Genomic DNA, 15348 nt, shown 5'->3' on the forward strand with positions numbered 1-15348 from the left:
CTCATAGCGCTTATAAATAGTATCTTGAATAACAGGAAGTGAGGTTTCTATAATCTTCTCAGTTGTCTCTACCACTCTCTGTAAGGACTTTCTATCTGAGACACTGCTGCTACTATGCATTACTTCTACCCTTCCAGTCTTCCATGGGGATAATATATTAGACTTTGCTTTTATCATTAGGACCATAAAATGTAATGAAAGCAGACCCGGCTTGCTTTGAATGACACAACCCAAAGCTCTTTCATTCAGGCATGAAAAAAAATGCCAAAAGATAAATGCCTAAGATGAATGCCTAAGCAATTCTGATGTTAAATTTCCAAATCCATTCTTTGGACTAAAGTGCAACTTATGAACACATAGATTTTTACTTTACGAAACATTGCAAAACAGTACTCAATAATCTTACAATTTCTATATAATTAAATTATATATTATTGCAGAAATAAACAATAATCAGATATGAAGAGTTATTCCTAAAGGCCACCAAAACTAACTCATAATTATTTAGATTTGGGGTAAACATGAAACAGTAAAATACTGCTTTAGATATAATTAGTATTTGAAACAAGAATTCTAAATGTACACATCCTATTAATCTATTCCATTTTGTTTGTTTGTTTGCAGATTTATACTGGACATCTCCTGAATTGCTTAGAATGGAGGAGTTTCCATTTCATGGCACTCAGAAGGGTGATGTTTACAGTTTTGCTATTATTATGAGAGAATTGATATACAGTCATGAAGATGGTCCGTTTCAAGATCAAAACAGGAGTGCAGAAGGTTTTCTTTTTTTCTCCTTATTGTGACAAATTGTGTGGTTTATTCTGAAACATTGATAGGTAGAAAAATTTGTTTAGATGTATACACACACAAACATTTATAATCTGTTTATATGTATATATGCATAGGAGGAGGAGGACAATTTGCAGAGTATGTGATCCAAATGTCCTTGGGAAGTATTACTCATATATGTCTGCTACTACTCATATATGTCTGAGATAATACTTGAGAAGTATTACTCATATACAATATGTTTAACATTTTTAAAGGAGTAGGATGCATCCCTATACTGAAGCTTGAATCAGATTTTGAGATAATTCTGTCAGTTTATTTATTTATTTATTTGATTTGCCAATTGTTTACAAGATAATAAGTATAAGTGTATACATAGTTGTGAATACATGAAATGGGTACATATAAGAAAAATAAAAGAAGAAATATAAGAAAAATAAAAGAAGACATAAAAAAAAAGAAACTATTTCAAACGAAATAGTTCTATTTTTTCATAAGGACAACCATATTTTAAAGCCAGATATTCAAATACATTAAATATCCCAAATGGGCTTGTTTCTGTCTCTCTTTCCCTACATATATTTTCCTACATACATTTATTCTGATAAATTACTGCCCTGTAGATATTTTGCTCCTCTACATATTAGATTATGTCTTAGAATTTATCAAGTCACTGCTAGTCAATTCTTTATTTAGAATAATCTGAATCTCTTCAATAAATCTTTGCCTGCTATGGGTGCAACTAACCATCCATTCAATAATTAAACAAGTCTATCCCACATTGATATGGTTCTTATCTACATGTGTTTCTTTTCTAAGCTGTGGGAGGTGTTGATGACAAATACAACATATACAATCTTTTTCTCAGGGATGCTATGACATCATCCAGTTCAGTGTTGGTATATATTTTTCTATTATGTTTTTGTATGTAAAAAAGAGTGAGATCATTTTTGAAAGGCAAACAAGCCCCTTCCTCCCTTCATAAACAGTCTGAAAATGTGTTTGCTCAAATATGGCCATTGTGATACTGAATTTCAGCAACAAAATTTGGAGCTATGTTAAAGGGAGTTCGATTTTTTTAAAAAACAATAAAAACCATTTAAAATGAGGACTTCGTTTGTTGGCTTCTCAGCAGCAGGGTTTGCGATCCTGGGATCCCTGCCGCACTAGCGCTTTGATGCCTCCAATCTGACCAGTCTGGAAGCTAAGGGCTGCATGAAGAGGCGGCCAGATGATGCCGGACAGGGGGTCAGGTCTTCGCGACCCTTCCCCACCCGGCTTAACCCTCTTTCTCAAGGCGGTGGAGCGGCGGTCTGTAATGGCCTCCACAAAAGGAAGCTGACAGCTGGACAAGATCGTGCTGGAGGAAGAGAAAGTGCTGAAGCGAAAGTTTCTTGGCTGAACTGGACTATAAGATATAAGTAATACAAGTAATATCCTGAAAATTCAGATTTTTTGAAAGATACTTTGTTTCCAGAAGAGATTTACAAGCGGCGAGTGAAAGTGTTTTAAGAGAAAGTTTACTCTCCTTCCACATGGCCTTAACAAATGGATATTGAAAATCCTGCTATTTTACAGAAGGTAAAAATTTAAAGCTTTCTGTTATAAGTGGGAAGGGAGAGGACAAAAGAAAAATTTCATTAAGATTTTGCTGGAGGAGATGCCTGGAAGATTTTGAGATTGGAAGTTAATTGTAATGAGACTTTAAAATACAGATTGGGTTTTTTTTCCCTTGCCAACTGATATTACCCCAGGAAGAAAAAGTGTGAAGAACTTTGTGTTCTGTTTGGACTGTTTGATGACTTTGGGATTTTGGGGAATTGATTTAAGTTTTGAATTATCTTGGTTGTTTTAAAAAGAAGAAGAAGAGAAAAAAAGAAGAAAGAAAAGGTTTATAATGGCTTTATCTGTTGATGAACTGAGAGAGGATAAAAAAAGAAGGTAAAGGCGGTGTGAGAGAAATTTTTGCTTTTTAGAAATGGCGCTTGCTACTTATCAACAAACAGCAATTAATGGAGGATACAGAAGAAGAAGAAGAAGAAGAAGAAGAAGAAGAAGAAGAAGAAGAAGAAGAAGAAGAAGAAGAAGAAGAAGAAGAAGAAGAAGAAGAAGAAGAAGAAGAAGAAGAAGAAGAAGAAGAAGAAGAAGAAGAAGCCATCTTTAATGAGTCTAAAAGGACATAAGACTTAAAAAAAACATCCAAGAAAGAGAAAAATAAGATGCATAATCAATATACTGTCAGAAAGCAAAAGAAAAGAGAAATGTAACAGAGGGGGAGCGAAGGGGGTAAAAAGACCAGATGGGATAAGATAGGAAGGAAGAAGGGGAAAAAGCCAAAAAGGTATGAAATAAGGTGTGGAGAAGAAATCTTTTTTTATGGATAATGGGTAATGCATAACTTTGTTTCAAAATGTTTCTGCAAGGTACATGATAGTATTGTAGTATTTGTATGAGAATTAGAAAATTAGAATTTTATAAGGCTTAAGTAAAGATTAAAATATTAAAGGTTTAATAATGATAGATTTTAAGATTTAATAAAATATTAAAAGGAATGTTTAAAACATTTAGTTTAAGTATAGAGTTTAATTGACTATTGTGTGGATGTTCGCATACGAACTTATTATTATGGTATTTGTTTTTGAAATAGATAATTGGAATGCTATGAGATTTAATGTTTAATTATATATTTAATTACTTTATGGATTTACTATTTTAGTAAATAGAATGTACTAAGCAGAATTAGATAGGAATTAGATGTTAATGTAGGGAGCGATGGAAAGGCATCATACTTGATTAGTGATTTCAGGAGAAATATTTTTTTTCTAATATGAATGAGATAAATGGATAATTGAAAAGAATGGACAAAAGATACAAATACAATGATTTAAATTAAGATGAAATAAATAAAATAGAATTAAGAAGAGTGGAAAGCGGGAGAAGTTATAATAAAGATATAGAAGGGTAATAAGATAGGTAATGGTATATAAGTTGAACATGAATTTAATTGAAGTCCATACAAAGAGAGGTAATCCGGGGCCAAGCTACTTTTTAAAAAGAAGTTTTATGTTTTTGTGTTTTGTGTGTGTATGTCTGATTGAGATTTAATAAAACCTTGGGAGAAAGCGAGAGGAATATTTGTAAACAAGGCAGAGGGAAATATGAATATGATGAGTATAAAATGTATAAATATAGAAGAAATGTAATTGAATAAGACTAAAGAGAAATAATGAGAAATTTGTTAAAAAAATATTTAAGTAAAAATGGGATATATTAGAATTGTATTGTATAAAACAATGTTTTATTTGCCTTGTAAAATTTATAATGGAAAGAGGTTCAATGTCTTTAATGTTTAATGATGCTTTGTTTGTCTGTAAAATTAATAAAATTTGTTGTGTTTTTTTTAAAAAAAAAAACCATTTAAAATGAGATATACATATTATTATTATTTTCTCTTTTGTTTACAAATCATACCTAAGCATTCCACTTCCATTTCATGCTTATTTTTTGAAAGATAAAAACTCAAATTGCATTAATGAAAATTAGTTGCTTTGTTGTTGAATCTGCATCATTCAATGGAATGGATGCGTATCTATGGCTTCAACTGGTCTACAAAACTTGATCCACAAATTATAGTAAGCCAATGCCAACCAAATAGTATTATGGCTTAGCATGGATTTAGAAACTGTCAGATCTGAAATTTAGATGCCAGTCCTCAAATTAAAACAAACTAAAAGATTCAAGGTCCATCCCACCCCTGATAGGACCTGATGGTAAAGACTGCAATGACGACACCATTAAAGCCAACATCTTTAACACATTCTTCGGCTCAGTATTTGTAAACAGCAATGGATCATGCCCAGTATTTCCTAGCCGTACCACAGATAACCACAATGATCTAATATATATCGATTTTACAGAAGACAATGTTGAAAAAGCACTACGCAATCTAAAACCATCTCTATCTATTGGACCAGATGGAATATGTGCCTACTTCTTAAAAAAGCTATCCACTGCCATAGCCAAACCTCTAAGCATAATCTTTGAAAAATCTTTCAGGACCAGCTCCTTGCCTAACCTATGGTCACAAGCCACAGTCATCCCCATCTTCAAAAAGGGAGACCCCAGCCTAGTTGAAAATTACAGGCCAATCTCCTTATGCTGCGTCACCTGTAAAGTCATGGAATCAATTATTAACCAATCCATCATCCTCCACTTAGAGACAAACAACCTACTCTCCAATAAACAATTTGGTTTCAGAAAAAAACTATCCTGTAATCTGCAACTCTTACACTGAAAAATCATATGGACGACACAACTCGATCAGGGAAAAGCAATAGACACAATCTACATAGACTTCTGTAAAGCCTTTGATTCAGTGGTACACGACAAACTACTCCTAAAAATAAAATCCTATGGTGTCTCTGGACAACTGCATAACTGAATAGAAGCATTCCTGGCAAACAGACAACAAATGGTCAAAATTGGGAGCGTCCTATCAAATTCTGTACCTGTCAATAGTGGTGTCCCCCAAGGCAGTGTTCTAGGACCAACTCTCTTCATACTCTACATAAATGACCTCTGTGATCATATTAAGAGCAACTGTGTTCTTTTCACTGACGATGTAAAGCTGTTCAATACCACAGACAATACTGCTACCCTACAAAAAGATCTTGACTATGTATCAGAATGGTCAAACAAATGGCAACTTCAAATCTCAACAAATAAATGCTCTGTTTTACATATTGGCAAAAAAAAATCAGAAAATAAAATACAAGCTGAATAGTCAAGATCTTGTTGATGACCTAAGCTCTGTAAAGGACCTTGGAATACTCACCTCTAATGATCTAAGTGCTAGAGCCCACTGCAACTACATAGCCAAAAAGGCATTAAGAGTTGTTAACCTAATCCTATGTAGCTTTTTCTCTGGTAATATCACACTACTAACTAGAGCATACAAAACATTTGCTAGACCAATACTCGAATACAGCTCATCAGTCTGGAACCCACATTACGTATCTGATATTAGCACAATTGAGAAAGTCCAGAAATATTTCACAAGAAGAGTTCTCCACTCCTCTACTCATTGTAGAATACCTTATGCCACCAGACTTGAAATTCTAGAACTAGAAAACCTTGAATTACACCGTCTTCGGTCTGATTTAAGCATGGTATATAAAATCATACATTGCAATGTCCTACCTGTCAATGAATACTTCAGCTTCAACCATAACAACACAAGAACACACAATAGATACAAACTCAAAGTTAACTGCACCAAACTTGATTGCAGGAAATATGACTTCAGCAATAGAGTGGTCAATGTCTGGAATACTCTACCCGATTCTGTAGTTTCTTCCCCAAACCCCAAAAACTTTAACCTTAGACTGTCTACTATTTACCTCACCCCTTTCCTAAGAGGTCTGTATGGGGCATGCATAAGCGCACCAACGTGCCTACCGTCCCTGTTCTATTGTTTCTCTTATTCTTCTTTTATTTTTCTTATATGTACCCATTTCATGTATTCACAACTATGTATACACTTATACGTATTATCTTGTAAACAATTGGCAAATCAAATAAATAAATAAATAATGATTAAAAAAAATTGTCACTTCCTAAACCTGTGCTAAGTTATAAATGCAATTTGATTGATTTTGACTTTGACTTAATGCAATGTGTTATTCATTTATTGGTCACATTTATATGGCCACCCATCTCACAAAGTGCCTCTGGACAATATACAACAAGTTGTTACAGTTTAAGTTATGATTTATGGTTTGATATTAGAGGAAAAGTGAAATGTGTAATATTTTGAAATCTTGCTGTGTTCATTAATTCCAGAAATAATAAAAATAATCAAGGATCCTAAGTCTTCTGTTCCACTGCGACCCTCTCTTTCAGTAGACAAATGCAATCGCAAGATAACTGAACTTTTGAAGGCATGTTGGGATGAAAGTCCAGAAAAGAGGCCAACATTCTCTGAGATAAAGACAGCACTAAGAGATGCCAGCCCTGATGGGTAAATTTCCTCTTGAAGCAAAAGTACTTCTGTTCACCATTTTTCTTTATTTGATACTGAGGATGAAAATATTTCAAATATTTAAGTGTTAATTTATTACTGAAGTTACCAAATACATAATAAAAGAAAGATATATATAGCTGAGCATTCTTACATGTTTGCCTACCCCAAACCAAGAAATGGAATATTTTGTAAAAAGGAATACAAAAGTTTGTTATTTTTGTTTTATTTAAATGATTTTGTTACCAGTGGTGTTCTAATATTGAAAAATATTAGAATATCTATCAAAATATGGCTATATATGTAAGTATCCATTAATAATTATTAATTGGATAATAATAATAATAATAATAATAATAATAATAATAATAATAATAATAATAATAATAATAATAATGGATATTTAATCATGGATATAGGAGTGGTGCGGTGGCCTAGAGGTGGAGCTCTTGCATCATAATCAGGAGGCTGTGAGTTTGATCCTAGGTAGAGGCAGATATTTCTCTTTCTGGGCACAATGAGAAAATATCTGGTGCACAAAATTCTGCATTGGTGACAGGAAGGGCATCCGGCCATTAAATACTCTGCTAGTTCTATTCAATTGCCCAGACTCCAACCCACAAGAGATCATGGGGTCATTAAAATATGATGATAATGATGATTTCATTATGGATATATAGTCATCTTTGGACACACTCTTTTGATAATTGCAATCCACTCCAGTATCCTTGATTAAAAAATTCCATGGATAGTACCAAAAGCTAAACAATATAATGCTGGAATGCTCTTAGGTCAGAAGGTTTACACAATGAACATGAATTTGGACAATTTTATAAGCTATTATCTAATGTTTAGGTTGGTAAGCTATTGAAAAAAAAGTATCATCAATACATTTAGTTACAACTACTGGAGAGTTAATTATTGTGGTTATCAGGGCACTTTCAATCTTTAGTAATCATACAGAATAAAAAAAAATAATGAATACAAGTTCAGAAGCAATAGCACATTCTCCTAAATGATACTTTTATAGAATGGTAAAGTAAGTTTCATTCAATATTTGCTTTTTGAACACTTCTAAAAGCCATTTCAGTATCTTAGACAACATGGTTAATAAACTGGAAAAATATGCAAATCATCTGGAAGAAGTAGTTGAAGCAAGAACGACCCTATTATTGGTAGAAAAAAAGAAAACTGAAACTCTTTTATCAGCCATGCTACCTAGGTAAGGGAAATCTTTCAATTTTTTCTCCTTTATTTCTAGTAATTGTCTACCTGTTTTCATCTGCACAATAGGTCTTTCCCCAAGCTAAATTGACTCTCAATGTATTGTACAGTGTTTTTGTTATAATTCCAGTTCTTTTCTCTTTAATAATTAAAAAGTATAGATTACAGAACAATCTTTACCCAGAGGTCTGAGGGGCATGAGGATGAATGTAAGTACAAATGCATTGATAGACACCATCTTTATCCTAGAGAATCTTATTCTTAGTACATTCATTTGCTATAAACTTTTATTTGGCTTTTTCATTTAAAATAAGGCATTCTACTTTGCAGAAACAGTACTAGAATTTTCCACAAATAAAATTGCAAAGTAAGAACAAACTATGATTTGGAATAGTAGAGCTGGATCTAAAATTAAATTGGTTGTATTTATGGTCCACTGAAAATAAGATAATTAGCTCAGTCACTACTTGAAATCACATCAATTCCACTACGACATGAAACAATTTGGATACATCTTTATAACGAAAGTCTACTTTGTGCAAAATCAGACAACAGAATCAGACAATGCTTATTTATTACATACTAGAAATGAAACTTCTTTTTCCTATCATTCCTAAGGAAAAAAGAGACAAAAATATGCAAATATGTTTCAATGTTTTTGTTTGCTGATTTGACATTATGTCAGAATGGAGCTGCCATAGCTTTGATTATTAAGAATTAAATGCCCCTAGAATGAAGTCTCAAAATATATTGGAATAAGGCAATGATAGTTACAACTTACTTACAAAAGGGCAATGAAATAATTCTAATATTTCATCCTTTTTATAAAGGATCTAGATATTCATGGCTCAAGCTTAATCTAATTGAGTCTGAATCTGAACCTATCAAATGTCCATCATCTGTGCTGCTGTTTAGCAGTTTGGCAGTTAAGCAAATTAAGACCATATGTACTGTGATCCTGCTACAGTAATGTACCAACCTCCCCTGAATCTTTATTTTATTTATTTATTTATTTATTTATTTATTTGATTTGTCAATTGTTTACAAGATAATAAGTATAAGTGTATACATAGTTGTGAATACATGAGATGGGTACATATAAGAAAAATAAAAGAATAGAGAAACAATAGGACAGGGACGGTAGGCACGTTGGTGCGCTTATGCACCAACAGACCTACAGACCTCTTAGGAAAGGGGTGAGGTCAATGGTAGACAGTCTAAGGTTAAAGTTTTTGGGGTTTGGGGAAGAGACTACAGAGTCGGGTAGAGTATTCCAGACATTGACTACTCTATTGCTGAAGTCGTATTTCCTGCAATCAAGTTTGGTGCGGTTTACTTTGAGTTTGTATCTATTTGTGTGCTGTTGTGTTGTTATGGTTGAAGCTGAAGTATTCATTGACAGGTAGGACATTGCAATGGATGATTTTATATACCATGCTTAAGTCAGACCGAAGACGGCGTAATTCAAGGTTTTCTAGTTCTAGAATTTCAAGTCTGGTGGCATAAGGTATTCTACAACGAGTAGAAGAGTGGAGAACTCTTCTTGTGAAATATTTCTGGACTTTCTCAATTGTGCTAATATCAGATACGTAATGAGGGTTCCAGACTGATGAACTGTATTTGAGTATTGGTCTAGCAAATGTTTTGTATGCTCTGGTTAGTAGTGTGATATTACCAGAGAAAAAGCTACGTAGGATTAGGTTAACAACTCTTAATGCCTTTTTGGCTATGTAGTTGCAGTGGGCTCTAGCACTTAGATCATTAGAGGTGAGTATTCCAAGGTCCTTTACAGAGCTTGGGTCATCAACAAGGTCTTGACTATTCAGCTTGTATTTTATTTTCTGATTTTTTTGCCAATATGTAAGACAGAGCATTTATTTGTTGAGATTTGAAGTTGCCATTTGTTTGACCATTCGGATACATAGTCAAGATCTTTTTGTAGGGTAGCAGTATTGACTGTAGTATTGAACAGCTTTACATCATCAGCGAAGAGAACGCAATTGCTCTTAATATGATCACAGAGGTCGTTTATGTAGAGTATGAAGAGAGTTGGTCCTAGAACACTGCCCTGAGGGACACCACTATTGACAGGTACTGGATTGGATAGGACTCTCCGATTTTGACCATTTGTTTTCTGTTTGATAGGAATGCTTCTATCCAGTTATTCAGTTGTCCAGATATACCATAGGATTTTATTTTTAGGAGTAGTTTGTCGTGTACCACTGAATCAAAGGCTTTACAGAAGTCTATGTAGATTGCGTCTATTGCTTTGCCCTGGTCGAGTTGTGTCGTCCATATGTTTTTGCAGTGTAAGAGTTGCAGATTACAGGATAGTTTTTTTCTGAAACCAAATTGTTTATTGGAGAGTAGGTTGTTTGTCTCTAAGTGGAGGATGATGGATTGGTTAATAATTGATTCCATGACTTTGCAGGTGACGCAGCATAAGGAGATTGGTCTGTAATTTTCAACTAGGCTTGGGTCTCCTTTTTGAAGATGGGGATGACTGTGGCTTGTGACCATAGGTTAGGCAAGGAGCTGGTCCTGAAAGATTTTTCAAAGATTATGCTTAGAGGTTTGGCTATGGCAGTGGATAGCTTTCTTAAGAAGTAGGCACATATTCCATCCGGTCCAATAGATAGGGATGGTTTTAGATTGCGTAGTGATTTTTCAACATTGTCTTCTGTGAAATCGATATGTATTAGGTCATTGTTGTTATCTGTGGTACGGTTAGGAAATACTGGGCAAGATCCATTGCTGTTTACAAATACTGAGCCAAAGAATGTGTTAAAGATGTTGGCTTTAATGGTGTTGTCGTTGCAGTCTTTTACCATCAGGTCCTATCAAGGGAGGGATGGACCTTGAGTCTTTTAGTTTGTTGTTTACAAAATTGTAAAAAGCACGGGTGGAATTGGTGCTTAGAAGGTTTTCTTCTTGTTTAATGTGATAATTGGTGCATTCGGTCTTTATCTGGTGGCATAAGTTTTTGTATCGGTTTTGAAATTGGCAACGTGACCAGATTTGTTTTTCCGCCAGAGTGATCTCTTTTGGATTGAAGTTTCCTTATTGATATGGGTAATCTTCTTTTTTGTTTTGTTTTGGGAGTTGTTGTTGGAACATATAGTATGATGACTCTTTTGATTTCAAGTAAGAATATGTTGTAATGGTCTTCAACGGTATTGCATCCAGAGAATAGAGATTGCCAATCAAGGGATGAGAGGTCGTTGTCTATAAGATCATAGTTGCCTTTTTTTGAAGTTATAATTGGGGATTACATCATTGAGGTGATTTTTGTGTGGACGTATGTTGAGACAAAAGTCAATCATATTGTGGTCACTGCTGGAAAAGGGTTCTTTAGTTTGTATTCCGTAAATTAAATTCAAACTATTGCAGAAGATGAGATCGAGGCAGTTGTTTAGTCTAGTGTTGTTGGTTACTAGTTGTTCCAGTCCCAGATTTGTAATAGCATTGTAGAAGGTTGTGTGTATGATTTCAGTTGTACAATTATTTAGGGTCCAGTCGATATGAGGTAGATTGAAATCTCCAAGAAAGATAAAAGGGTATGGGCAGGATGTAGCCCATGTTAGTAATGTATTTAGCTTGTTTACATGTTCGATGTCATAATCAGGTGCTCTGTAACATAGTAAGAATCGAATTGTGATATTTAAGGATAGTTCACAGATGATGGTTTCAGGAAGGGCAAGCTCCTGGGTAACTTGGATATTTTTAGATGTAAGGATTTTTATAGAATATAGCAACACCACCTCCTTGACGATTTTCACGATCTGATCGGTAAACATGATAGTCTCTTACTGTGGTAATGGAGTCGGGGAGAGATGCATTGAGCCATGTTTCACAGACAAATATAATGTCGAAGTTAGCCGTATTAAGGAGGATGAGAAATTCAGGTATTTTATTCACGAGGCTTCTTGTATTGAGTAGTTTGCATTTAAGTCCGGCAGTAGTTAGAATTGAGGTAGTTGGGGGCGCGCGTGCCTAGTCTTGGGTGATGGTGGATGGATTGAGGTAGGGTTGTGGTTGAGGGTAAAAGTTGAGAATTGGGTTGCGTGGCTTACTTTTGATACAGTCAGCATGGTAGTCAATGTACAGGTCCTTCTCTCCATTGTCTAGACGGTTTTTGAGTTCGATGCGGAGTACACGGGAGCGGGCACGTTGCTGTATGGTTAGGTCAGGGCGGCAACGGAGGTTCTTGTGGTTGGTGTTGGTTTTGGCGAGTGAGTTTATAGTATAAATGAATTTACGTTTGCTTGATTCGTTTTTGCAAATGACCCTGCACAAGCGTGGGGCCACAGAGCCGTCTCTATTTTTGAGCTCTCGGTCGATGCGGAAATGTCAAGTATTTCATCAGCGGAGATGGTTGATGCTTGATAATCTCTGATGATGTTTCGGACAGTTGTGATGTCATCATGACATTGATGTCTTCTAGTCCAAATAAGATGGCGTTTGGACGTTTCCGTTCACGCTCAACAGCTTCTCTGATGAGGATTGGGATATCAATATTTGTCTGGGTTGTGTTTATTTGTGGATTGGGTTTTGGATTGGATTGTGGTTGATGGGTGGAGATATGGTTTGTAGCTATTTGATGTTCAGGTTTTTGCGTTGTGTCTTTTTTTTTCAAGGTTGGTTATTCTTTCTTTTTTTTTTTTTAAAACAAGTTTTATTAATTTTTAAAACACACAAATTATCATTATTCATTACATGTTTAAACCTTTTTCCTTGTAAATTTAACAAGTCAGATAAATTATGATTCTGTTTTAAACCATTTCCATATAATATACCAAAACCTCTTATTCAATTTCTCTTTACTTCTCTTTACTCTTATTCAATATCATTATTATTATTTCATCTGTTTCTTTCTGACTTAATTACCATTATTCTCATTCTATATTTCTACAAGTTTTTACCAATTCTCCCCCAAAAAGACATATACACACAACACACAAAACATAAAAATATCTTTTGGAAAGTAACTTGGACCCAGGTGTCTCTCTCTTCATGGACTTCAATTATATTCATGCTCATCTTACATATCATTACTTATTTTATTTACCATTCTAAGCCTTCTATATTAACTTCTCCACATATTTCACACTTCTTAATTCTACCTTAATTAATCATCTTAGTTTAAATCATTATATTTGTATCTTTTGTCCATTTTTTATCATCCCTTTGTCTCATCCCTTATGAAAAAAAAGAAAATCAGTTTCTCCTGAAATCATTAATCAGAGTATGATGCCTTTCTATCTCCCCCTAAGTTAATCAAATTAATCTTTAAAATAATATCTAATACCCAATCAGATTTTGCTTGGTACATTCTATCTAACTAATACATCCAACACAATTAAGTGCATAATTAGAGAATAAATCCAAATATTAAAAAGAAATACTATAATAAAAATTTTATAATAACATCAATACCATAATTTTATTAAACTCTTTAATTAAAACAATATTCTAAACCTCTCCTATTATTAAGTTTTAAAACCAATCATTTTTAAACATTTTAACATTTTAATCTCTTATCAACTCTTAAACCATTGCAATACTACCATCTCATCTTATGTACCTTGCAAAATCTTTTTTTTTTTTTAAAAAAAATTATACTTTATCCATTATCCATAAAAATTCCTTTTTTCCATTTAATTTCAAAATGTTGTAGCTTTTCTCCACCTTTTCCCTTTCTTTCTTTTCCCAACAAACCTTTCTACCCCCCTTCTTCTAGCCTCTGCCTTACCGGCTTCCCTTCTCTGTCGTATTTCTTTTCCCCTTTGTTTACAATCATCATATTGGTTTTGCACTTTATTTTTCCCTTTCTTAAATGTTTTTTTAGATCTTAAGTCCTTAAATCCTTTAGTTTTCTTCTTTTCTCTTCTTTTCTTTTCTTTCTCTCTTCCTTTTTTCTGGATCAAATTCTGAGATTCATTAAAGATGGCTCCTTCCTTTCTTTCTTGTTCCTCTGCTGTCTTCATCTGTTGTAATTTTTGTTGATAATTAGTAAGCGCCATTTCTAAGAAAAGGAAAGCTTCTTCCACACCATTTCTTAGTTCCTCAACAGAAAGAGCCATTATAAATCTTTTCTTTTCTTTTCTCCTTCTTTCTTCTTACAACAACCAGAATATTCAAAAGAAAATAAAAAAGATAAAACAGTCCCAAAGTTATCAATCAGTCCAAACCAAGGCAGAGTTCTCACTTTCTCCTTCTGGGGTAATATCAATCAAAGAGAAAGAAAGTCCAAATCTGTTTAAAGTCTTGTTACAATATATTCTAGTCTTCAAATCCTTAAGGCATCTGCTCCAACAAATCTTAGCATACAGATATTTTCTTTTTAATCCTCTCTCTTCCCACTCATCGCTTAAAACCAATTTCCACCTAAAAAATAGGTTTCTTAATATCCAGTTATTTATTCCGTAGGAAAAGAGGGAAAGCTATCCTTTCAGCACCTTCAAGCAGCCGCTTTTTCCTCTTCTGGCAGGTATTATTCAGAAAGTCATACTTTTCAGGAATTTTATTAAATATGTCTTAGAATCCTAGGAGCCAAGAAAAACTTTCTCCTCTCAATCACTTTCTCCACTTCCTCCTGCACATTCTTACCCGGCTGCCAGCTTCTTTGTGGCGGCCATTACGGACCGCCGCTGCACTGTCCTGGGAAAAGGGGTTCTGCCGGCCAGGGAGGGTCTGCAGCACCCCAAACCCTTTCCGGATCCCCTACCTTCAGCTGCCCCTGCAGGGCAGCCTAGCTCCGTACCCGGCCGGGTCGGAGCCCCAAAAACGCTAGCGCGGCAGGGATCGCGCAGCTTCGCAAATCCCTGCCGCTCGCCGGCCGACAAACCGGAAGTCCCCAAGGTTGGTTATTCTTTCTTTTACGGCGTCCAGGGATGCTACTATGGTGTTGAGGATGTTTTAATGGTTTCGATGATTGGGGATGTTTCAATGGTTTCGATGGTATCATCTCTTTCAATCAGATCCAGTTTGGGTATGCATGATTTGCAGAAATATGGATACTCATTGGATGATTCTAGGTATTTAATCATTTGCTCAGGTAATCCCAAGCAGTCATGATGAGTGTATTTTTTACACAGAGAACATATGATGGAGTATTTATTATCCTTTAGATTTTTGTAGCATTTAAGGCATGTGCAGGAGTCTTGTGGTTCATTGGTGGGGATTATCTTCTCTTTAGGTTGTGGTTTGACGTAGGATTTACTTTTTGGCATGGTAGGATTGGTAAAATAGTACGTTGATTGAATTAATTAAAGGAACAATTTTGGGTAATCTATATAGCCAATATTACATCA

At 34.5% G+C, this 15348-nt stretch overlaps 1 protein-coding gene across 1 annotated transcript in view; it reads left to right on the top strand.

The window, feature by feature from the left end:
• LOC113412776 (guanylate cyclase 2G-like) overlaps positions 1–15348 on the top strand; it is a 64410-nt gene that overhangs the window by 42908 nt on the left and 6154 nt on the right. The window contains exons 11-13 of the mRNA XM_087965683.1: positions 625–780; positions 6634–6811; positions 7893–8033. Of these exons, the coding sequence (XP_087821809.1) occupies positions 625–780; positions 6634–6811; positions 7893–8033 (475 nt within the window). The remainder of the gene's footprint in view (positions 1–624; positions 781–6633; positions 6812–7892; positions 8034–15348) is intronic.

This window comes from Notechis scutatus, chromosome 4, assembly GCF_049901735.1.
Source record: "Notechis scutatus isolate UNSWTSFEM ecotype Mainland chromosome 4, rNotScu1.2, whole genome shotgun sequence".
Classification (NCBI taxonomy): Eukaryota; Metazoa; Chordata; class Lepidosauria; order Squamata; family Elapidae; genus Notechis; species Notechis scutatus.